Source organism: Nuphar pumila, chromosome 13 (genome assembly GCF_984573655.1).
Source record: "Nuphar pumila chromosome 13, dmNupPumi1.hap1.1, whole genome shotgun sequence".
Lineage (NCBI taxonomy): Eukaryota > Viridiplantae > Streptophyta > Magnoliopsida > Nymphaeales > Nymphaeaceae > Nuphar > Nuphar pumila.
In genome coordinates, this window is record NC_143261.1 from 78,471,380 (window position 1) to 78,495,387 (window position 24,008).

The 24,008-nt window shown below is 37.3% G+C and overlaps 1 protein-coding gene across 4 annotated transcripts in view; it reads right to left on the reverse strand.

Annotated features, from left to right (window-relative positions):
- Positions 1–3,738: 3,738 nt before the first annotated feature.
- LOC149818818 (U5 small nuclear ribonucleoprotein helicase) overlaps positions 3,739–24,008 on the reverse strand; it is a 264,200-nt gene continuing 243,930 nt past the window's right edge. For all 4 annotated transcript variants that reach the window (XM_089985540.1, XM_089985539.1, XM_089985538.1 and 1 more), the window contains 3 exons: positions 4,982–5,131; positions 4,783–4,914; positions 3,739–4,259 (listed from right to left, as the gene is read on the reverse strand). In XM_089985540.1, coding sequence (XP_089841666.1) covers positions 4,185–4,259; positions 4,783–4,914; positions 4,982–5,131 — 357 coding nt within the window. In that variant the 3' untranslated portion in view covers positions 3,739–4,184. The remainder of the gene's footprint in view (positions 4,260–4,782; positions 4,915–4,981; positions 5,132–24,008) is intronic.

The following is a 24,008-nucleotide window of genomic DNA, read 5'->3' on the forward strand; positions in this document are numbered from 1 at the left end:
ATGTGCTTTCAGTTGAAATCTTAGAGCCTAAATCATTATGTACAATTTATGAGAAATTTTCTAACATTGCATTAAAAGTCTTGTGTGTGAACTTTTTTGGTTTGAATGAATGTGATGGTTCTAGAAGTGAACCAGATGGACTTTGTGGCGTGTTGCTGAGCAACATGTAAACCAATTAAGGCAATGTGCTGGTGCAATCATTTGCAAAAAAATTAAATTGATTGCAAAGTTTAAATCATGTCATGATGCACATGATTTATGTCACATATTTTCATATATCAACACATATTAGCACATGATGGGTACACTGTTGTATCCGAGCAGGGAGAGATCAATTGGATGATGCATGAGATGATATGAACATTTGAGCTTGATATGAAGCTCATGTGGCATGATTGTATGCTATGAATATTGTGGATCTAAAACCGTTTTATGTGGAAAGAACACATGAAAGTTAAATATGTAAAAGATATTCAAAGAGTACTAATTTTTTCCTTGGTTGCCCTTTAAGAAGGTGTGATTATTGAATGACTGTCATAGGGGACAAAATGACACTGAACTTTGTGGTGTGGGTTTCCTCCAAGAGTACGATATGTGAGCTCATTGTCCTCAACCACAGTAGTAGGAGACATTTTTCTCCATTGAGACCCAAGAATGGTGTGGTTTTAGGCTTCAACTGTTAAGTGTTATTGGTATACTAAGAAGTGACATCCTAGGGTGTTGTATCCCTATGTCACCCCAGAGGATAGTGCATACCAGGTCAATAAAACACAATTATATCTGAAAAAATATACCATGGGGATTGCTTTGCACTTTGGTTTTTGCCTGTGAACAGTACCCACAGTAGGGTCAAGAAAAAACTTAAATTGACTGCAAGTGTCATGTTCATACATTTAAAAGTAAGTATCAATAAAAGTTACTTCATGCATTGATTTATGTATCTTATTTGATTGCAAGCATGTCTGAATTATTTTGTGTACCTTCACATTTTCTAAGGTTAATGTTTGTTAGATTTATGCTTTATGCTATATTGTTGGATTATGTAAAATTTTGTACGAGAACCAAGGTTCTCACCTGTTGTTTCATATTTCTCAAGTAGTGAAACTCAGACATAGTTGATTGGCATGATGGTAGGACTGATGTTGGAGATTACGGATATATGAATTATGGAGTGTTTTTTCTCTAAGAAGAGGGGTTGAATAAAAAAATTGTGATCTTAATTTGAAGTTTATTAAATTTTCATTAAGAGTGAACTATTTCATTTCAACAATGGTTTGAAATAGATGGTTGGTTTGATGGTGGAATGTGGGCTTTGAATCTGTGATGTGCCCTGGATCGTTGGGATGTATTTCCATTTTTATATAAAGATTTCTTTAAAAAAAATTCAAGACATTCTGGATGAATTTTAAGGCCTACATAAATACTCCTGTCACTAAAAGAAAGCAAGTCGATATTTATCATCGACAATAATGATTTATGGTAGCCAATAACATCAACAATGATAAATATCATCGCCTGGGTCATTAGCCCTTTATGATTGTTTATATAAATTTTTTGATGATATTTATATATCATCATGTATCTAAAAATAAATTCGATGATATAATATAGTCGGTATACAATGGTTGACTCTAGAATATCGTCGATAATAAGAATTAAAGGTGACGATATGTATTGTCGACTATATAAATTTAAACTGATGATAAATATCATCGATTATATTATAAAAGTTGATGATAATTATCATCGTAGTGATATTGAAATATCTTATATGTTCAAATAGCCGATGATAAATATCATCAGTTATAGTAATTAAATACGACGATAAATATCGTCGAGTAAATTTAATAACACTAACGATATTTATCATTGGTTCTCTCTTAAAGGTGATAATAATTATCACTGTATTATTTGTCATACAGTATATGAAGTAATTGGACAAAAACTGAAGATTGAACTTCACGCAAGTATGTGTTTATATATCAGTTGTTCACTAGTTTACGATGTTCGCTGTAGTTAGTTGTTTGCTAATAAAAGGTTATTTTCAGCCAGATGTCACAGATATAAGGAATTGTATGATTAAATTCTACAAGCACATGAAGAAAAGGCTTTCAAGGGTGCAAAAAATAATGAAAAGCCGGAGACATCGATTAGAGAGGTTTTAGAAGATTTTGTCTAGTTAGTTGAGCAGTGGACAATTATACATCTTTGTAATATATCAAGTTAAACTTTATAATTAAATAGATCAAGTTAAACTAAGTTAAACTTTGATTGTAACTTTGTATTGAATATAACTTTGTAATTGTTAAACTTCAAGTTATCTGATTTCTTGAATGTATTTAGTTTTATGTTAATCATATTGATTATACATGGAGAAACAATTTTGCAAAACCGTCAGATTTTTGCCGATCAATAGGATTTTCACAAATATACTTCACGTGATTTCAGAACGTATATGCAAAAAAGTCTGATATATGCAAATGAGTTAGAAATAATTGCTAAAAGTAGTTGCCGAAAGAGAAGCAGATTGAGGATCACTAGTTGGAGACAAAAGACAAAAAAAACCTTAGATTAAGTAAAAATAAGCAGGTTGGGGACAACAACGGGATTATATATGATTCAACAAATCTGTAAAAAATAAGAAATATCACATATTTATCATAAATTCATAAATATTAAAGTATGATATATGCAATATAAGAAGATTCACAAATATCATGCAGTAAGTGAATAATAGGCTATTTGCAAAATTTAGTGGTAAGTGATAGTGCAGTATATATGATTCAACAAAATCTCAAATATTAAGAAAAATCACATTGTAAATATTTAAGAGATTTGTGATTTTGTTGTTTCTCTTTAAGTGAAGTTTCACACATAAATTTATGCAATCTCAAAAAGTATATGAAAAAAGTAAAATATTTGCGAGAGGTATTTCACAAATATATTTATGTAAAATATTGACATATAAGCGAAAAAATATTTGTAATTTTTGGAAGTTTCAATTTTACAAAAACATTGCACATAAATTTATGCAAATTCGTGAAGTCCACGTAAAAAAAAGTTACGATTCTAAATTTAAGTGAAAGTTGAAACTAACCAACAAGTGATACAATTTTATCGCAATAAGGTTGTTTTCGTATAAAGCATTTACAAAATTACAATCATAAAGAGGTTCACAAAACTTGTTTTTACGTGCTTTATGAAGAGGACAAAAAATAAATGGACACATTAGTGACGGTTAAAAAAAAAAGAAATGATCACACAATTTTATTAAACTTTAGTATAAAATATTTAATTTTATTAAAGTATTTACGATTTTATGATTAATAGAAAAAACCGCATAAATAACATATTTTTTGTACGACTACGAAAAAAACATAGCACAAATTTCATGAGTTTGGGACATGCAAAAGGTAAAAAGGTTCTAAAGTGGTTGGCTATTTGCGGTTTTGGTCATCAGGTGGATTTTGGCAAACTGAGTTTTTTAGAGTTACAATCATTTTTAAAAAAAACATGATCCAAATGCCAATTCCTAACATTTGGACCAGAACCCATCTATGAGGTCCAAATCCATCAAAATTATGATGCTGTACCTTATGATGCCATGACAAAATATTAATCCATAATTTTAATAGGGAGAATCAAGCTGAATTAACATGAAATGGTAAGCATGTTGTGTAGATCTTGTTTTTGCTGCTTTCTCAAAATTTGGCCTCACCAGCCAGCCACAGCCCAACCTTTGATAACTATAGATTGCGATTATGGAATTCAATGACAACCAACTCTATAATATGGGGCTTTCATCAGCCTCTGTAAGCAACTTGTTAAGTGAAGACCTTCATTTAGCAATCTAAGCAGAAGTGCTCCAAATCTTGAGAAAGGACAAGAAAAACAAGGACATCAAATAATAAAATGTCGATTATTTACAAGAGCAACGAAGAGGGGCAGAGGGAGTATCTTAACTTTTCACCACATAGACCCCAAGAATTCTCTGAAGCCCCATTCAATATAGGTTTGGTAAATCTGAGAGCCGGAAACCTTGTGAATGTCAAAAATCGTGCAGCTGGAGGGTGTTTATTGATCATGTTCATCCACGATGAACTCTGGAAAGGTGCTTGTATACTGGGACATGAACCAGAATCTCAACCCCCACATGGTACAAATAGTTGGCATGTATTGGGGACCTAGATTTGTTCTTCAATGTTGTACTCCAGTTCAAACCCCAAGTAACAGTCTGATATCAAAATAAGCTTCACTCCCTGGAACATAACCATTTTCAGCATTAGAGCAAAACGTCAAAGTTGTATTTAAAACAATGAAATAGGTAATTATGAGACAATGGGAATCTAGGGTTATTCATGTAGCCTGTATAGAGGTTGCTTGGTCACATTCTTTACAAAGCAAAGAACACTAGGACCTTTTCTTTCACAAGCGTAATGGGCAATGTATGGACATTGTAACGCAATCATCTTGTGCCAACAAAACACCTAGGTCACTATTTATACATATGATGCCAATAACAAGGTCAAAATTACATGTCCTGGATATGGCTCATACTAAGTCATTGCTTCTCAGATGTCATAAATAACTCTAGAAAATACACCTAACAAGCACTCTTACGATATTTATGAAATGTAACAAGATTTAAAGAGACTAACCAACCTTAATGAAACAGAGAGACCAATCTATTTGTGAATGAATGAAAAACTTGGGCATGTAATGAAGTTTGACTAGTAATCCCAAATGATCATATGAAAGATTCCTGCTAGAACTAGTAATCACCTTCAGATCAGTCAGCTCTGATGGAAAATTCATGTGTGTCACCACAGGCTTTGACAAACTCACTCTCTTCAGAGCATATAACTCTGAGGTTGTGGTGTTGCCCAGAACTAACCACCATGCTTCTTCTTTTACCTGTCAAAGAAATGTTAAGATTGATCTAATCATGGTTTCACTTCCACACTGATGCAGTTGACCTCACCTTTGGGAAGCGTGGGGCAAAGGCTCTTGTAGTTTTGTGCCGAGAGTTCAGCTTTTCCAGCTTGATGGTAAGAACTGAGGACCTTAATCCATCCTCATCATTTCTTTGAAGCCTTAGCTTTACATGAACGTGAGAAAAAAGCTCTATATCCTGAAGAAATAACATGACACGATGGAAATTCTTGAATGATACATACAAATAGTTGGGAACAGAGACACAAATCTGTATCCATAAATATCATTTTTCTAGAATACAGCTTGACTATAGATACTAGAAATCATCTTGGACCTTGACCGGAAGAAAATCAAAGCAATGTCTTCAAAAGAATGAAAACTTGTTTAGTTGAAGGGTCTTGTGGGTTACATTGTCTGGTAATTCATTGGCTTTAGGATGTAGGGTTCATGATTTGTGCTTCACTAGCATCTTAGAAAGCACATCATCAATTCACGCCGAATGATGTGATTTTCAAGTAGATACAACTGAAAAAATATACATATATATGAGAATTAGGAATTCATGTGTGTGTGTGCACGCACATGCCCGTGTGTGCGCATTGCATGCTTTTGCCTGTACACAATCAAAAGTTCCCACCCACATATTCTCTCTGCTTTGATTCCAGAACAAAGGAGAGAGAGAAAGGGAGAGAGAGAGAGAGAGAGAGAGAGATCCAAATTCTTATTGCAATAGTATTCCTCTAAATTATTACACAGATTCTTATCTGTATTCTTTATGCTTATTTATTTCACTAGAGGGATTCGTACACAGAATTCCTCGAATTTCTGACATACCTACTTTTGTAATTTTCGCAGCCTCAGGAGATCAGTGAAGTGACTCGCTTCGAGGAGAGGTACGAGTGCTACACGTTTGCTAGACAACTTCATAGATGGACAACGTAGCTCTACTTTTCTTTACATTTAATTGTTCATGCACTCTGATTTTTCTTATGCAATTGTCTCGAGACTATTCTTACTTATTTAATAAAATTTGTCTTGCTATGATGTGGATGATAAATGTAAGATCCCTTGTGGTATAACAAGTTTGTGAAAGTATCTTCAACAAGATACTTTAGTCGATAACACAACAACCTTAAGAATAAATGTGTGAACATACACACCCAAGAACACTTGTGCACAACACAACACACCGAATCACAAATGTGCACTTGCACCCATAAGTTTCATAAACACTAAAGAGGTTGGGCTATAATCCCAAATCCCTTGAGAAAATACAAGAGGAGCTGCCCATATAAATAGGGCTTGGAGGAGGCCTTGGGAGGGGCTCCACATAGTCGTTGGAGCCCCTCCAACGGTCACATTTGTGACCGTTGGAGGGGTCCAACGACTAGTGGGTTGGGCCCCTCCCAATGCATGTACAATGCATTAAATGCAAAAAACAAAAATACAAAAAGAAAAAGAAAAAAGAAAATACAAAAAAAACATATTCTTGAAAAAGAATATGTGTAAAATTCCTAAACTACCCTTACTATGACTATATATATTTTATATATATAATTGGTAAATACATATACATATATTATATATATGTATATGTATTACCTTATATATATAAAATATATATACGAAATTACAAGTTTGATTACATAATTTAACACCCCCCCTCAAACTTAGGGCAAGATGACCGATAGTTTGCCAAGAAGGAAGTTAAACCGCGGAGCGCACAGGGCTTTAGTAAAGAAATCGGCCAACTGATATTCGGACGTGACATAAGGAAGGTCGATAACTCCTCGAAGATATGCTTCACGAACATAGTGACAGTCCATTTCAATGTGTTTTGTCCGCTCATGAAAGGTGTGGTTCTTTGCAATGTAGATTGCACTTTTGTTGTCGCAGCATAGCTTGGTGGGTCCTTCAATTTTGATCCCCATGTCTTCTAGCAGTTGGTGAATCCAAACAATCTCCATGGTAGTAGTGACCATGGCACGATATTCAGCTTCAGTTGAGGAGAGCGACACCTTTTGTTGCTTCTTGCATCTCCACGAAATTAGTGAGTCTCCTAAGAACACAAAAAAACCAGTGGTGGAGTGACGGTTATTTGGGTCACCTCCCAAATCTGAGTCAGTATAAGCAATCAATTTTAAATCAGAGGAAGAGGACAGAAAAACTCCCTTATTTAGAGTACCCTTTATGTATCTTACGACCCGTAAGATGGCACTCATGTGAACGGATGTAGGCGCATGCTGAAATTGACTTGCAGTATGGACTGCATGGGATATATCTGGTCTGGTAATACTCAGATACATCAAGGACCCTACAAGCTGTCTGTAAGGTGTAGGATCCAATAGGGGAACTCCATCATCAATTTTCATCTTTGCTCCTACTACCGCAGGAGTTTCACACAGCTTCTCATCTGTAATACCTGACCTGTCAATGATCTCAGAAGCAAGCTTAGTTTGAGATAAGAAATATCCTCGAAGAGAGTATGCCACTTCAATTCCCAAAAAATAAGTTAAAAAACCCAAGTCAGACATTTCAAATTTATCTTTTAAGATAGATTTTATACTTTTAACCCCGTTAGAATCACTCCCAGTGATGAGCATGTCATCAACATACAGAAGTAAAATAACAATCCCTGCATTGGATTTTCTAACAAATAGAGCAGTGTCAGTAAAACAAGAGGAAAAACCATTCTCAATCATAACAGAGTTAAATCTATCATACCAAGCCTTGGGAGCTTATTTTAGGCCATAGAGTGCTTTCTGAAGACGAAGCACCTTTCCCTTAGGAGTCTCCATTCCAGGAGGAGCATCCATGTAGACTTCTTCGATTAAATCGCCATTTAAAAAAGCATTTTTCACATCCATTTGATAGATGTTCCATTTGTTGATAGAGGCAACGGTTATAAGACATCGAACAGTGACCATACGAGCTACAGGAGCAAAAGTTTCTTCATAGTCAATACCATATTCTTGACTATATCCTTTTGCAACCAAGCGAGCTTTATACCTTTCAAGGGATCCATCACTTTTAGTTTTTACTTTGAAAACCCATCTGCACCCTATTGTTTTCTTGCCTTTAGGAAGATTTTGGAATTCCCAGGTTTTGGCTCTTCTCAGAGCCTCAAGTTCATTGTCCATGGCATTAATCCATTCAGGGCTTTTACGTGCTTCTTCAAAATTTCTAGGTTCTATATAAGAGTGGATGGCACTAAGGCAAGCTCTATATCTTGGTGAGAAAGAGTCATAGGAAATGAACCTAGAAGGAGGCCTTCTACACTGGAACTGGCATCATTATATCTGTCAAGAGCACTCCTAAAGTTGTTTTGATCTCTATGAGAGTAGGTGATAGGGTCTCTAGGTAATTCAATAGGTTGATGTGACGAAGGGGACAAGGAGATGTTTTCCTCGGTTTCAAGTTCATTTGGGTTATCTTGATCTGACTCATTATCACTAGTATCATCGTCCTTATTCAGTAAATCAAATAAAAAAGAGTAATCCATATTTTCATTATGGGGGTCACAACTTTCAAATCCACTAACATTTTCCAAAAAACTCACGTTCCTGGAAACATACAACTTATCACTTTTGATATCATAACAACGAAACCCCTTTTGGGTTTCAGAATAGCCAAGAAAGGCACAAGGAATGGCCTTTGGAGAAAGTTTGTCATTCTTATCAGTAAGAACAAAACACTTACACCCAAAGACCCTTAACCTGCTATAATCAGGTTCCTTATCATACAGTTTTTCAAAGGGAGAAATTTTGTTTAAATTTTTCGATGGAAGTCGGTTTATGAGATAGACAGAGGTAAGAGCTGCCTCAGCCCAAAGATTTTTTGGAATGTTTTGAGAAATGAGCAAAGTCCTAGTTGTTTCAATGATGTGCCTGTGTTTTCGTTCGGCTAACCCATTTTGTTGAGGGGTTTTTGGACATGATTTTTGGTGAAGAATTCCAAAATTTTCAAGATAACCCTTAAATTCATTTGAGAGGTATTCTCCTCCAGAGTCAGACCTAAAAATTTTTAAAGATCCATTGAATTGATTTGAAATCATCATGTGAAAATTTTTAAAGGTTGAAAAAACTTCATGTTTATGTTTAAGGAAATAGATCCAACAAAACCTAGTATAGTCATCCACAAAGATTACATAATATAAAAAACCTCCTTTAGACATTACCGGAGCCGGTCCCCATACATCGGAATGGACAATTTCAAATGGTTTTGTAGTAAACATGGATCTTTGAGGAAAGGGCAAACATTTCATTTTCCCAAGAATGCATTCATTACACAAAAAGTCACTTTTACAAAGATGTTTAACAAAAGGCAAATACGAGATTTTAACAATATTGGGATGACCCAATCTCTTATGCCATACATGAATGTCTTTGTTTTGGACGACGTTGCAAATTTGACTCTTGGGAACTTGAAGAAAATCTACGTAGTAGAGGTCTCCTCTTCTAGAGCCTTCCCCAATCAATCTCCCGGACTGGCGATCCTGTATCCAACATTTATTAGAAGAAAATTTTATATCGCAACCATGGTCCGAGAGTTGGGAAACGGAAAGAAGATTTAGGTTAAGGTTTGGGATAAAACGAATTTTTGGAACAAAGAAGTCTTGTTTTTCAAAATTACCTATTCCTTTAATCTCAAGAGATGTACCGTCCGCGGTTGATACAAAGGATGGAAAAGCACTTTTAGAAAAATTTGAAAGAGTGCAATAACTAGGGGTCATGTGAAAGGATGCCCCGGAATCTAAAAGCCAAGATGTCTTACCGGAGGAAGAGGATGACATAGCGGCTCCGGAAGTACCTCCCTTGAGAAGAGATTGTAGGGCTTCCACGATTTGTTGAAGAGAAAGAGACTCACTTGATAAAGGGGGTCGTTCTTCAACTTGAGATGCCATAGCCGTTGCAATCAATTTCTTCCATTTAGGACACAAGGGTTTGATATGTCCGGGTTCTTTACAATGATAGCAAGTTACTTTGCTATAGTCTCTTTTGCCATACCGATCATTTCCTCCTTGACCTTGATTCTTGAAATGAGGAGGTCTATAGGTCCTCATGTTATTTCCCGGTCTTGACACGGCATTAGCCATTTCACCATCTTCTTGAGTAGAAGAAGTAATAAGAATGCTAGGGTTATTTTTGCCAATCCCCATACGGGTTTCTTCACCACTTAGCTTGGTGATAACATCTTCGAGTGAGGGGGATGTGAAGGCGGAGAGAAGAGAGGACCGAACTTGTTCAAATTCGGGTCTAAGGCCATTTAAAAAATTGAAGAACCGGTCTTCTTCAAGTTGTTTGTGCCTTAATTCGATAGCCTCACCACTCCATTTAGGTTCAAGAATTGCAAGCTCGTCCCAAATAGAGGATAATTCGGCAAAGTACTCCCGAATGGTCATGTCATTTTGTTGGAGAGTTAAAGCCCTCTTTTGAAGAAAGTACTTGTGGGATAGATCTCTTGAGGTGTACATTTTCTCAAGATATACCCAAGCTTCGGAAGCCCTTTTAAATTTGATGATGTTGGCATTTATCTTGGTCTCAACGGATGAGAAAATCCAAGATAATATCTTGAAGTTCTTCATTTCCCAATCATCATGTTTCATAGAATACTCTTCAAGGGCCTTTTGTCTTTCATCCCCTTCAAGAATCTTAATATCACCTCCTTCAACAATGGTAATTTTGGGTTCCGGTTCCGGTATGGATCCATAAACGTAACCCCAAAGCCCCTTTCCTTTAATATGGGCTTCCATATTACCGGCCCAAACATGATAGTTTGAGCCATTAAGCTTAAACCCAAGAGAGAAATGGGAGTCTTTTTCGCCCATTAGAGAGGAAAGAATGCAAGAGATAGTATGTACCTTAATTACTTTTTGCGTCTTTCTTGACAAAAGGAGCTCCTAAAATATTGCTCGAAGAAGATGATCCTCTTTGATTTCAAAAAACTTGAAGGCACGCTTCCCGAGGAATGCAAAAGAAGGCGAGTCGCAATTCTTCTTCTTCAACGAGGCTCTGATACCATGTGAAAGTATCTTCAACAAGATACTTTAGTCGATAACACAACAACCTTAAGAATAAATGTGTGAACATACACACCCAAGAACACTTGTGCACAACACAACACACCGAATCACAAATGTGCACTTGCACCCATAAGTTTCATAAACACTAAAGAGGTTGGGCTATAATCCCAAATCCCTTGAGAAAATACAAGAGGAGCTGCCCATATAAATAGGGCTTGGAGGAGGCCTTGGGAGGGGCTCCACATAGTCGTTGGAGCCCCTCCAACGGTCACATTTGTGACCGTTGGAGGGGTCCAACGACTAGTGGGTTGGGCCCCTCCCAATGCATGTACAATGCATTAAATGCAAAAAACAAAAATACAAAAAGAAAAAGAAAAAAGAAAATACAAAAAAAACATATTCTTGAAAAAGAATGTGTAAAATTCCTAAACTACCCTTACTATGACTATATATATTTTATATATATAATTGGTAAATACATATACATATATTATATATATGTATATGTATTACCTTATATATATAAAATATATATACGAAATTACAAGTTTGATTACATAATTTAACAAAGTTATCCGGTTGTGAGTGAAACTATAAAGGCTCCGGGTCTCTAGGAAGATTTCCACAATAGTTTAAAAAAAAAATCCGCACTTTTTAAGGGGTATGAGTTGGAGTTGTTACAACACGTCACTCGTAACCCCTGAGAATCTAGATTGATAAGATGACATGAGGTGCACACATAACTCACCTCAACGGCTAACCGTAACTCCACAACATCGATGTGTACAAGAAACAAATGAGTGATACAACACACTCATAGAACCATAAGTCAATCAACCATTAGTATTAGAAAATGAGTCTTCACGTTCAGCTGTGTAGGAAAAGAAGGAACGAAATAATGGAAGAAGAGGCTGCAGGAAGAAAAGACGTCAGAGCCTCAGTCTGCGTCTATCAATGTATTAATAATATATTGAGAACATAATTTTAGGGTACGAAAATATCCTCTAGCAACATCTTAAATTACATTACATAATAACTGGATCTTGACCCGGTTCAGTACATGGATCAGGTCGGGTCCTGTACATACACAAGTTGGGTCCAAGACCCAATAACGACTTCTTTTCAGCCTCCCTCAAGTTGTGCATGGTCCCGGACCATGAACAACTTGCCTTTTAGAAACCAAAATTTATCCTTTGTCAGCCCTTTGGTGAAAATATCAGCAACTTGCTTTTCAGTTCGCACAAACATGGGCTCAATCTCCTTTTCTTAAACCTTTTTCCTAACAAAATGTTGATCTATCTCAATATGCTTTGCTCGACTATGATGAATGAGATTGAAAGACATATTGATGACACTTTGATTGTCACACAGTAGCAGTGACCGAACAATTGGTTCTCCCATTTCGGTTAGGAGATGCCTTATCCATGTGGCTTCAGCAGTGGCAGCTGCCATCGACCTGTATTCAGCCTCAATACTTGACCTAGCAACCACCTTCTGTTTTCTACTGCTCCAAGATACCATGTTCGATCCAATGAAGCTGCAATAACCAGATACTGATCGTCGTTCATCTGGATCACTTGCCCAATTATCATCAGCATAAATAATGATCTCATGGCCGCCGCCTGGATCTAATTCACTTTTCTTGTATACCAGCCCATCACCAATGGTACCTTTCAGATAACGAAGTATTCGTTTGACTGCCTCCATATGCGACGTATGAAGTTCATGCATAAACTGAGACACTTGATTAACCGAATACACTATATCAGGTCTAGTAAAAGTCAGGTATTGTAGCATGCCAACTATGCTACGATACTTAGTGGGATCTCCATATATATCCCCTTCTTTAGAACTCAGTTTCTGATGAATGGCACTTAGAGTTGCTAATGGCTTCAATCTGTCATGCCTGCCCCGCTGAGAATGTTCGTGTATTTGTGTTGAGTAAGTGTGAGTGTATCACATCTTTTATCAACTTCCACCCCAAGAAAATACCGCAGCTCCACGAAAACTTTCATTTTGAATCTCTGATTTAATAACTTATTTACTTCCTCAATGTGACTTTTGCAGTTCCCTGTGATGATGATATCATCTACATATATCAATAGAAGAGTAGTGACATCTCGTTCATTGTGAATGAATAACGAGTGATCAAGAAAGGACCGAGAAAAGCCATGCCTTTGTATCTCTAGTGAAAAACTCTCGAACCAGGAACGAGAAGCTTGTTTCAATCCATAGAGTGCCCTTTTTAGTTTGCATACATACTGCTTGGCGTCTCGTTCTGCATACCCAGTGGGTTGTTTCATGTAGACTTCCTCTTTTAAATCCCCGTGTAAAAATGCATTTTTTACATCTAACTGGTTCAATGTCCATTCATGTTCAATGGCTAGACTCAACACAATACGAATGGTTCCCATCTTAACCACAGGACTGAAAGTTTCATCGATGTCTTGTCCTTGTTCTTGTGTGAATCCCTTGGCAACAAGTCTAGCTTTATACCTTTCGATGCTTCCATCTGGTTTATACTTTATCTTGTATACCCATTTTGACCCAACGACATTTCTATTTAGTGGTCTAGGCACAATCTCCCATGTCCCACATTCATGTAAGGCTTCCATTTCTTCATTCATTGCTTCGACCCATCTTCTAGAACTTGCAGCTTGATAGAACAAAAGAGGCTCATCCTCTTTATTTATGGACGTCAAGAATAGCTGAAAATCCAATGAAATTTTTTTATAGCTTACCCACCTATCAAGCGGATGTCGAATCCGTGAGGATCTTCTGATATCCATCATCTGTGGAGCAGGGTCAGAAGGACCCGTATCTCTACAAGGAATGGATGAGGGCTCTTTCTCTCGCCGGGTGTATACAACACCCTTATACCTTGTTGACTCCAAGTTTTGTGTGACAATATCTTCTATTTGAGTTGCATTTGCTGATTCTTCATATATCTCCTTTTGGCTGCAGTCTGCTGGGCAATCTTCCTTAGCACTGGAGAAGAGTTCTGAATTTAACCATGGGTAGTATACCTAACACTGGGACTTGAGTTAACAACATGAAGACTTGAATTAGGCGGCTGATCATCAAACTACATTTCTCGATATTTTGACGCGTTTACTCAATGGATCATAACACCTATACCCTTTGTAGTCTTCAGCATATCCCATAAACCTGCACTTTAAGGCTGTCTTGAAACTTATGTCTTAATGAGCTACCAATGTGAACATAGCAAATAGACCCAAACACACGTAATTCATTATAATCGGGTTGTATGCCAAATAAAGAAAAATATGGTGACTTATTTTCTAAAATGGTCATGGGCAGTCGATTTATCACATGAACTGTGGAATGAAAGGCTTCAGTCCATAGTGCTATAGGAAGATTGCTCCCGTGCATCATGCTTATTGCACTCTCAACAATATGTCGATGCTTCCTCTCAGCAATCCCATTTTGTTGAGGTGTATGTGAGCAAGACACTCTTCTCTTTATCCCATTATGTTGAAGAAAACTAACAAAGTCACTAGAGGCGAATTCACCTCCTCCATCATATTGAAAATTGAGAATGTTGGTAGAGAAATGGTTTTGAACAAATGAATGAAATTTCTGAAACAATCCAAAAACTTCTGATTTATGCTTCATGAAAAATATCCAAGTATAACGTGAATAACTATCAACGAAAATGAGATAATATTTACTGCCAGAAAGAGAAGCAATTGGGGGAGGACCCCAGACATCAGAACATATGACCTCAAAGGGCCTTGAAGCTCTCTTATTAATGTAATTGAATGGCAAAACACAACTCTTACATAAATGACAACTAGAACACTTTATATCAATAACTTCTGAACTCAGACTGGACTTAAGAATGAGATTATTCGAGACAAGTTTTTCAATAAAATGACAACCACAATGACCCAGACGACTATGCCAAAGTCTTGGCTTATTACATTAAAAAATGGCAAACACAAACTCAGAAGGAGCGAGAAATTGATGTTGGTGAGGCTCCAAGGATGAATAGTCAGAATGAACAGATGAAGGATCTTCTTAAAAGATGTACATGTTGCCCCATCTTTTTCCCTCAGCGAATGTCTTCCTCGTGCAAAGATCCTTAACATAAACAGAAGAGGGAGTAAATTTAACTGAAGCATTAACATCGTCAACAAGTTTTGAGACAGAAACAATGTTCTTCTGAATATTAGGAGCATGAATAAAATTTGGAAGATTAAGAGAGGACTTGGACATGGGTATAATGGCATTTCCAATGTGTGACATAAAATGATGAGAACTGTCTCCCGTGACTATGCTATTCTTACCAACATAAGGAGAGAGATTCAACAGTTTACCTGCATCACCCGTGACATGAGTCGCTGCTCCGGAGTCGACATACCAAGTGCCTTTATCATTTTGCTTCATATTCAAGCCTGCCAAGGCTGCCAACAACAACTCTTTTACTTCTCCATCCCTCCTAGCTTCTGCTTGTGGAGCTTTTCCCTTGTTTTGAGAGTTGAACCAACAATTTGCTTTAATATGCCCTTTCTTATTACATAAAAAGCAGGTGGGAATGGGCCTTTGTCCTTGTATATTGGGCGTTGGAAGTATACCACGACCTCCAAAAGTATTTCTCCCTTGGCCTCCCTTTCCTCGAAAGAAATTTCCTCTACCTCTACCATAAGTCATTCCCGTGGCCAGCACATCTTGGGTTCCTGAATGCCCATGAATGTCTTCAGAAGATCCTTTCAGAGTCATTTCATATTGCAATAGTTTGGCACGAAGGTCTTCAAACTTTGGAAGTTCTCGTAAACATAATAAAGTCATCGTCATAACATGATAATCTAGCCCCAACACACTCAAAGTTTGTTGTACCTTATCCTTTCATTGACGAGACACCCCACAATAGCCAACTGATCCGTGATGCCTTTCATTTTCTTCAGGTATTCCATAATAGACATGGAATCTTTCTTCAACATTTGAAATTCTCGCTTGAGAAACGTGATTCTCGCCTCAGAGATCTGCGAATATGTCTTAACTAGCTTGTCCCACAGCTCTTTGGCTGAACAATCATCAGGAATGGCTACAAGAACCTCTTGTGAGAGAGTTGAAGTGATGTAGGCCACTAACGATTGATCCCTTTTCATCCAAGTAGCATATTCTGGATTCTTGAGAAGAACAATAGATTGTGCCCCTTTATCGTCCGTCTTTTCCTGCGAAGTGAACTCTGGAGGAGGTGGGACCGATCCATCCAGATGACCAGAGAGGTCCTGACTCCTTATAAACGGAACAATCTGTCTTTTCAAGGTTAAGAAGTTGGAATTATTCAGTTTTTCAGAGACTAGTTGACCGAGAAAGTTAGAAGAGAGGCCTGACTGCGGATGAGGGGAATCCATTTGAGAAGAAAGTAAATTATGACAGAAATCGACACAGAGATATGAAAGAAAGTTATGACAAAGAATAAAAGTTTGACAGGAATGAGATAATATTCAAATAGAAAATGAAATAGATGATCGTATATACTATTTCAGAATTGTGTAAGGCACACAGTAGATCTGAAATAATATTCAGTTATGTGAGGCAAATAATAAAGAGCTCGTGTGGACAAAAGAAACGAGAAAGGACAGATAACCAGCAAGTATAAAGAATAAAAGGAGTAGAAAGGGAAGCTCGGCTTTTGCGTGATACAGGAGAAAGAGAATCAGATTCACGTGCCTAAGCAAATCACGTGAAGAGTTAGAAAGTAAAACAAAGGAAGAAGGGCCAGGTTCACGTGATTAGGCAGATCACGTGAGAGAATAGGACTCGGCTTTGACTTTTGCGAAAAAGGAAGATAGTTAGAAACAGAATCCACTAGGTGACAGCAGACTGAATATGATTCAGATCTGCGATAGAAGCTAGAGAAGAATAACTTGACACAAAAAGAAAAAGGAGAATAACCTGTCGACGAGGAGAGAAAGTCGACTTTTCACGTTGACAGAGTGAAGCCGAGACAACTCTTCACACCTAGAAGTCACGCTGCTCTGATACTATATTAGAAAAGGAGTCTTCACGTTCAGCTGTGTAGGAAAAGAAGGAACAAAATAATGGAAGAAGAGGCTGCAGGAAGAAAAGACGTCAGAGCCTCAGTCTGCGTCTATCAATGTATTAATAATATATTGAGAACATAATTTTAGGGTACGAAAATACCCTCTAGCAACATCTTAAATTACATTACATAATAACTGGATCTTGACCCGGTTCAGTACATGGATCGGGTCGGGTCCTGTACATACACAAGTTGGGTCCAAGACCCAATAACGACTTCTTTTCAATTAGTCATAACCAAATCATTTGGCAATCTATACGAACAAGAAGAGAGAGGTGCACACATAACCCACCTCAACAACTAAATTTGGTCCTACAACATAGAAGTGTATACAACTCACCACGATAAGGCCAAACAAATAATAATAGATATATCGAAAGAAAAGCGATGGACATACAAAGCCAAATAATAAAAAAACTTGAAAGACACATTTCAAGGAACAATAATTGGTAAGACAAAAATTTTCAAGTCAAGGAAATCCCCAAGTAATGCAATTATAGAGCCTTCAATCACGAACCAAAATGTCCACCAATATTAAGTAGATAAACAAAAAAAGAATGTTCTCTAAAGAACATTCTCACAAAGCCCATAAAGGGCTACACAAGAAGTATCACAATATAAAAAATAATATTTTATTGAATACCCTAAGTATGTAATAAAAACATAACACTTAAAACTCATGTGAGGTATCATGAAGCAAATAATTTTTATTAAAAACATGCAATCATACGATAAGATAAAATGTCCACCAATGAGAGTCTTCAATTACAAACAAACATGTCAATCAATAATGGATAATTACCAAAGTGAACCACGACAGAAATACTTATAACACCTACAAAGGGCAAACACAAAGAAGATTCTCATAATTCTCAAATTAATATTTTATTAAAACTAAGTATGCAAAAAAATATAATATTTAAATTCCATGCAAAACATGTAAGATAATGTTCATTAAAAAGCCATAAGACTAAGACAATAATACAATCACAAGGACCACAAAAGGGCCAACAAGAGAAACACCCAATAGCATAACTATTTTTAATAATTAAAAAAAACATATTTAAAAGGTATTTATAAAAGTGAATGGTTCCCATAAGAAATCATGCTCAATACCTTATGCACGAATAAATAATTTCATTCAACATGTAAGACAATCACAAGTGCACAAGGATCATATATCAATATACAAATTATTCATTCAAAATTCAAAAATAGCAAGGTATCCATGATCACTAAGATCCTAACCACATATAATTTTTAATACTTCATAAAATATTTTATGTTTCACAAAAAAATAAATCAAATAGAAAAGAAAAAAGAAAATTTCAAACACAAGTTAAGCAAAATCTCATAAAATCATACTTGTGAATGACACACAAAACCATTTAAAAAAAAATATTTCAAATAATTTTAAAAATATTTGATAATTTTTTAAAACAACCCAAAACAAAGTCCAATACAACAATAAATACGAACACGATTTGACATTTGTCCCAATGAAATGTTTGAATAAAGCATCTAAATGCCAACAACACATGCTAAAAAACTACTATATCATATACATACATTTTAAATAAAGCGAGTTCAAAAAAAATTTAAGATTCAAACTAGATCGCATGGAAGCGTACACATATATCATTTCACAATATCAAACAAATATTATAAACCTTGTAAAACATTTAATAAAAATAAAACCAACAATAATTTGAAAAACATTTAGAGATTTTAGTTTTTAACAAAAATAACAAATATTTTTTTAAAGAGAAGAAAAAAATGAGTGTTTTCTCATGCATAATGCATGAGATAGATAACTCAAATAACACTAAAGGTTTAATATACATACTGAGTCAAGATTTCCCTTGAATCCAAGCCACACAACGATCACAAATCATTCACGAAGCACGAACTTGAACCAAAGGATCCCAAGACCCAAAAAAAAGCACAAGACCAAGAAAGATTTATTGGCTCTGATACCAAATAATAAAATATGCAAAAATACAAAAAAAACCTCTAAGGGCTTGTCATAAACACAAAGTAAACGTGCACATTCATAAGTCCAACTAAGTAACAATCCAAGAGCACTAAGGCACTACACAAGCACTAAGTACATACAAGACATAAAGGAATTAAAAAAGAACACAAGAATATAAAAATTATACAATTTAATGAGCATGAATGCTTACGAGAAGCATTAAGAAATGAAAGGGGATAAAAGCCCCTATTTATACACATACAAGAAAGAAAGAGATCTCAATAGAGTTGTTGGACTGTTCCAATAGCTCTATTGACTAGTGAACTCTATGTTGACTAGTCAAGAAAGAACCCAACAACTCTATTTGGTATTTGACCAATTAGTCTCTATAAAAATAGAAAAGGACAAAAAAAAGAATAAAGTAAAAGTACTAATGTGCCCCTAATGGGCACAGTCTATTATAAGCATTGAAATGACAAAAATACCCCTAAAGGGTATTTATCTATTACATCATTATAAATAAATATATATACATAATATATGATCATGTTTTGGACCTTCTATAGAAGGGTGGGCTTTTTCTGAAAGTATGACACCTTAAGTGAGTCATAACATGTGTCAGTTGACCGCGTAAGGCCTTGAGAGATGAGAATTAATTAAGGTTGTTCAGGACAAAGAGTTTGTTAGAAATAGTGAGAGCGACAAACGATGACCGGATAATGATTAAATGCAGAGACCCCGTTCTAGGAACGAAAACAAGCTTATTGCGTGGTAGTTCACAACTTACGATCAAATGAATCGTCTTGCTACGTTTTGATAGTTGCGCTGCTTACTTGCTTTGAACTGCTTACCTGCTTGCACCGCTTACACTACTTACCTGTTTGCACTGCTTAACTGTTTAACTGCATATCTGCTTTAAACTGCTTAGCATACTGAATTAAATGTACTTAATTCAGTTTCCTGTAGTCTCGCTTGTGCACCTACTAGTTTTTCGCGAAACTAACCCATTCTATGAGTACATGTGATAATTAGGTACACCACGGGCGATGGTGCGATGACAAGATGACTTCTTCTTTTTCCTTCTCTTAGCTCACATCCTAGACGTTTTTGGGTTTTGTTACGGATTTTCCTTTGGATATCCGAATTTTGTGAGTTTTGGTTGTTTTAGCTAACGTGCCGAAAGTTGTCAGCTTGCCTTTCTGAATTCAACAAAAGAATAATCTTCCGCTGATTTCATAAACAAACTCTGAAGGAAAGAGATTTTTTCTAGTCTCTTGCCTGTTTTCTGAAAGGTTCGCAAGTTTGAAATTTTGGGGCGTTACAGATTGGTATCAGAGCTAAGGGAAGCAAGGATTCTTGACCATTGAGCATCCGCATCGCGGTGAGTATACATTTCCTCTTGCTTTATCGCTGTATTTTTACATCGTTAAGCTAAATGGCTTGACACGTTCCACTTATTGTAAACACCCCAATTTTTTCAAAATCTTTGTAAATATTCCCTTTCTGCCCTTGGCTCCCGTTTTCGGAGTATAATTGAGTCATTTTCACTCAAAATTCCAGTTTATTGCGTGAATTTACTGGAATCAAATCAATTTTCTATATCTGACTCAATTTCGGATCCGGATCCAATTCAAAATCCAAATCTGAGCCACGTTGTCCAATTCTCAAATTAAAATACAAAAAATACCAAAAATAGTTTGGAATGACTCGGACAGTCCATCCGGCATCCGTTTGGATTCACTGCTCCATATTTCTCGGTTCAAAACTCGAAAATTTTCTCAAATTCTGAATCCAAACCCGTTTTTTTTTAAGAATTTTTCAGAGAATAGCTTTGAATTCTCGAAAAACCCTTCTTTTGTAAATGTTTTCAAATTTTACAAAAATATGTCGAAAATCCTTTGTTTTCTCGTAAATTTTAGAGTTTTATTTCAAAAAAATAACAAAAAAATTAGAAAATACCAAGAAAATGAACAAAAAATTCAAAATACAAGGGAAATTGCGAAAACCTCTTTTAGAAAAAGTTTTTTTTTTGAACCTTGTTTTGAAAAATCGGAGAACCCGCTTTTTGAAAAATCATAAAAAATTGCAACTGTCTCGCTCGTTTTCTCTCCGTCTCGGTCTCGCCCTCCGATTCACTCTATGTGTCCCTGTCTCGCCCTCTCTCCCCATCTCCAGACCATCCACCTTCATCCTTCATCTCAACCTTTGATTTCCAACGGCCTGCCCTCTTCGCAGATCACCCTTCATCACCAACAACCCCTCTGATCTCCATCGCTTCCCCTCTCGCTCAATCCACCCTTCGATCGGGGATTGCCTCTTCCTCAACCATTGATCCCCAACTGCTTCCCCTTTCGGCGCTTCTCCTCTCTCTATATAAAGAAAACAACAAAGAAGAAGAGAGGATCCATTTTTTTTCATCATTGGTTATCCATCCTTGGCCTCGCCATCTTCTATCGAGTCTTGATCCTCAAATCAAAGTTTTGAGATTCATTCTGAATCTCAAAAAGCTTTAAATTCAATTTGCGTTTTAAAAAACCCAGATCCATCTTCAAAAGTCCCATATTTGGACTTTCAAAATCCAAATTCTAAAATTAGAATTCAACCCCATTTAGGGATCCAGATTTCCAAATCCAATCTCCATTTTGGATCCCAGACTTCAGATCCAATTCCATTTAGGATCCCAGAATTCAACTTCATTTTGGATCTTAGACTTCTGATCCAATTCCATTTAGGATCTTAGAAATCAACTTCATTTTGGATCTCAGACTTCGGATCCAATTCCACTTAGGATTCTAGAATTCAACCCCATCTTTGGATCTCAGACTTCAGATCCAGATTCCATTTAGGTTCCAGATTTCAAATCCAAATCTATCTTGATTTCCAGATTTCAAATCCAATTTCAGATCCCATCTGTACTTTTTAAATCCATTTCTATTTTTGAATTCCATTTGGATTTCTCAAATCCAAACCCCGTCCTGATTTCCAACTTTAAATCTGGAATTCAAATCCACTTCAAATCCCAGGTTCAAAATTCAAATTTAAAGTCCATTTCTGATTCTGAAACTTTATCCTCAAAACATTCTTTTCAATTGAAGATTTATCTTCCCAACTCTGATTATTTCAAAGACTTAGAACTTCAAACATCTTTTCTGATCTATCTCAAGTTCTAAGTTAGATTCAACTATTCAGAAATCATTTCTTCATTCCATCATCACATTTTCTCTTGGAAAATCTCAGATTTCCAAAAGTGTTTTCTCAAAAGCATACATTTTTGCATTTACATTACACAAGCATGATTCTTTGTGCATTTAGACTTAGAATAAATTCTTAGATAATATTTAGGCAAAGCAAAAAGGCATAAATTCGATCCTTGGTTTGATTACCCCTGGTAAAGGCGCCAGGAACGGTCGAACCTCGTACCGACGAGCGAATCCCATCTCTCAATTTTCCCACAAAAATTTCAAAACGGAGGCGAGTTATTTTCCTAAATATTTTCAAAATTAAGGTCAAGTGAGACCTTCGCAAAAGAGTTCCTCTCTCTTCTTCATTTTCTCCTCATTTCTATCTTCTATTCGCCTTCAAAAAGGGAATAGAGGCTAGAAAGGCGAAGAGAAAGGAAAAGAGAAACGACAGGAAAAATTTTGCGATGATCACACTTATGTACCAGCATTGCTGAGTTTTTGTAAACTACTCATGTTACACATGAATAGTAGATATGTTTTTGGCTTCTATCTCGAGTTTCCTGAGATTTTTGACCATTGGTATCCCCTGTTTACTTCAAGGATGGTAAGGAACTCGAACGAAGATTCTGTTGACGAATGGTCAGAACAACGGGGATTCGTGATGGATTCCCTAAGTGACCTGACACGTATTTTGACCAATGGATGCAATAGAAATTTCGCGGACGAAATTATTTTAAGGAAGGTAGGATCTAAAACCCGTAAAAAAAAATGTTGGATCTGAATTCGGACCCGACCCGGATCCAAACATGTAGTCGGGTCGGGCACCGCCTTGCTACCACTGACTGCATGCTTTAAAACAATAAAGCACGCAGGGGAGGGACATCCATCGAGCCCCTCCCCCACACGTCGGCGACCTTCCCTCCACCTGGCGATCACTACTCTCTCCCCCTGCAGCCACTGACGGCCACAGTCACCGGCGATCGAAGCCGCCGACCACCACCTTCTTCCTTCTCTCTGCAGCGAAGGCGCCAGCAACCCACCGCCACCGCCTTCCGCTCTAGCACCCTTCGTTCTCGCCCTGCGTCCGATCACCTACCGCTGGCAGCCCAAGTGCGTGCCCATCTGCCGCTTCTTCTCCCCCTTCTTCTTTCATTTTGCTGGCAGGGAGTCGCTCCCTGTGTCGACTCGCTTTTCAGACAGGGGGCTCCGCCCCCTGCCTCTTGTGGATTTTTCCGGCAAGGGCGGAGCCCCTGCCTCTTTCTTGTTTTCCCGGCAGGGGACAAAGCCCCTGCCTTTTGCTGTTTTTTTTCAGCAGGGGGTTTTGCCCCCTGCCTCCTGTGGTTTTCCGCCCCTACCTTCTTGTGTTTCCTGGCAGGGGGCTTCGCCCCTCTGCCTTGTGTTTTGCCGGCAGGGGGCGAGGCTCCCCCTGCCTCCTTTGGTTTCTCAGCAAGGGGCGAAGCCTCCCCTGCCTCGATCTTGTTGTCGGCAGAGGCAGAGCCCCTGCCTTTCTCGTTTTCAGCAAAGGGCTGTGCCCCTTTTCCTGTTTCCTGTTGAGGCAGGTCCGGTAGGGAGCCTCTGCTTCCTCCCCTGCCTTTTCTGTCTTGGCAGGCAGGGAGCACTCTGTGGTTTTTTGTCGGCAAGAGTGAGGCCCCTGCCTCCTCGTAGTTCGCTGACAATAGGTCAGTAGAGGCTCGCAGCCCCTGTTTCTTGCTCGTAAAGCGGGTTCGCCGGTGGCACGCTGCCCCTGCCTCTACTTCTACTTCCTTCACGTTAGGACGATGACAGCGCCCCTGACCTTCTATTTTTGGTGTTAGCTTGCTA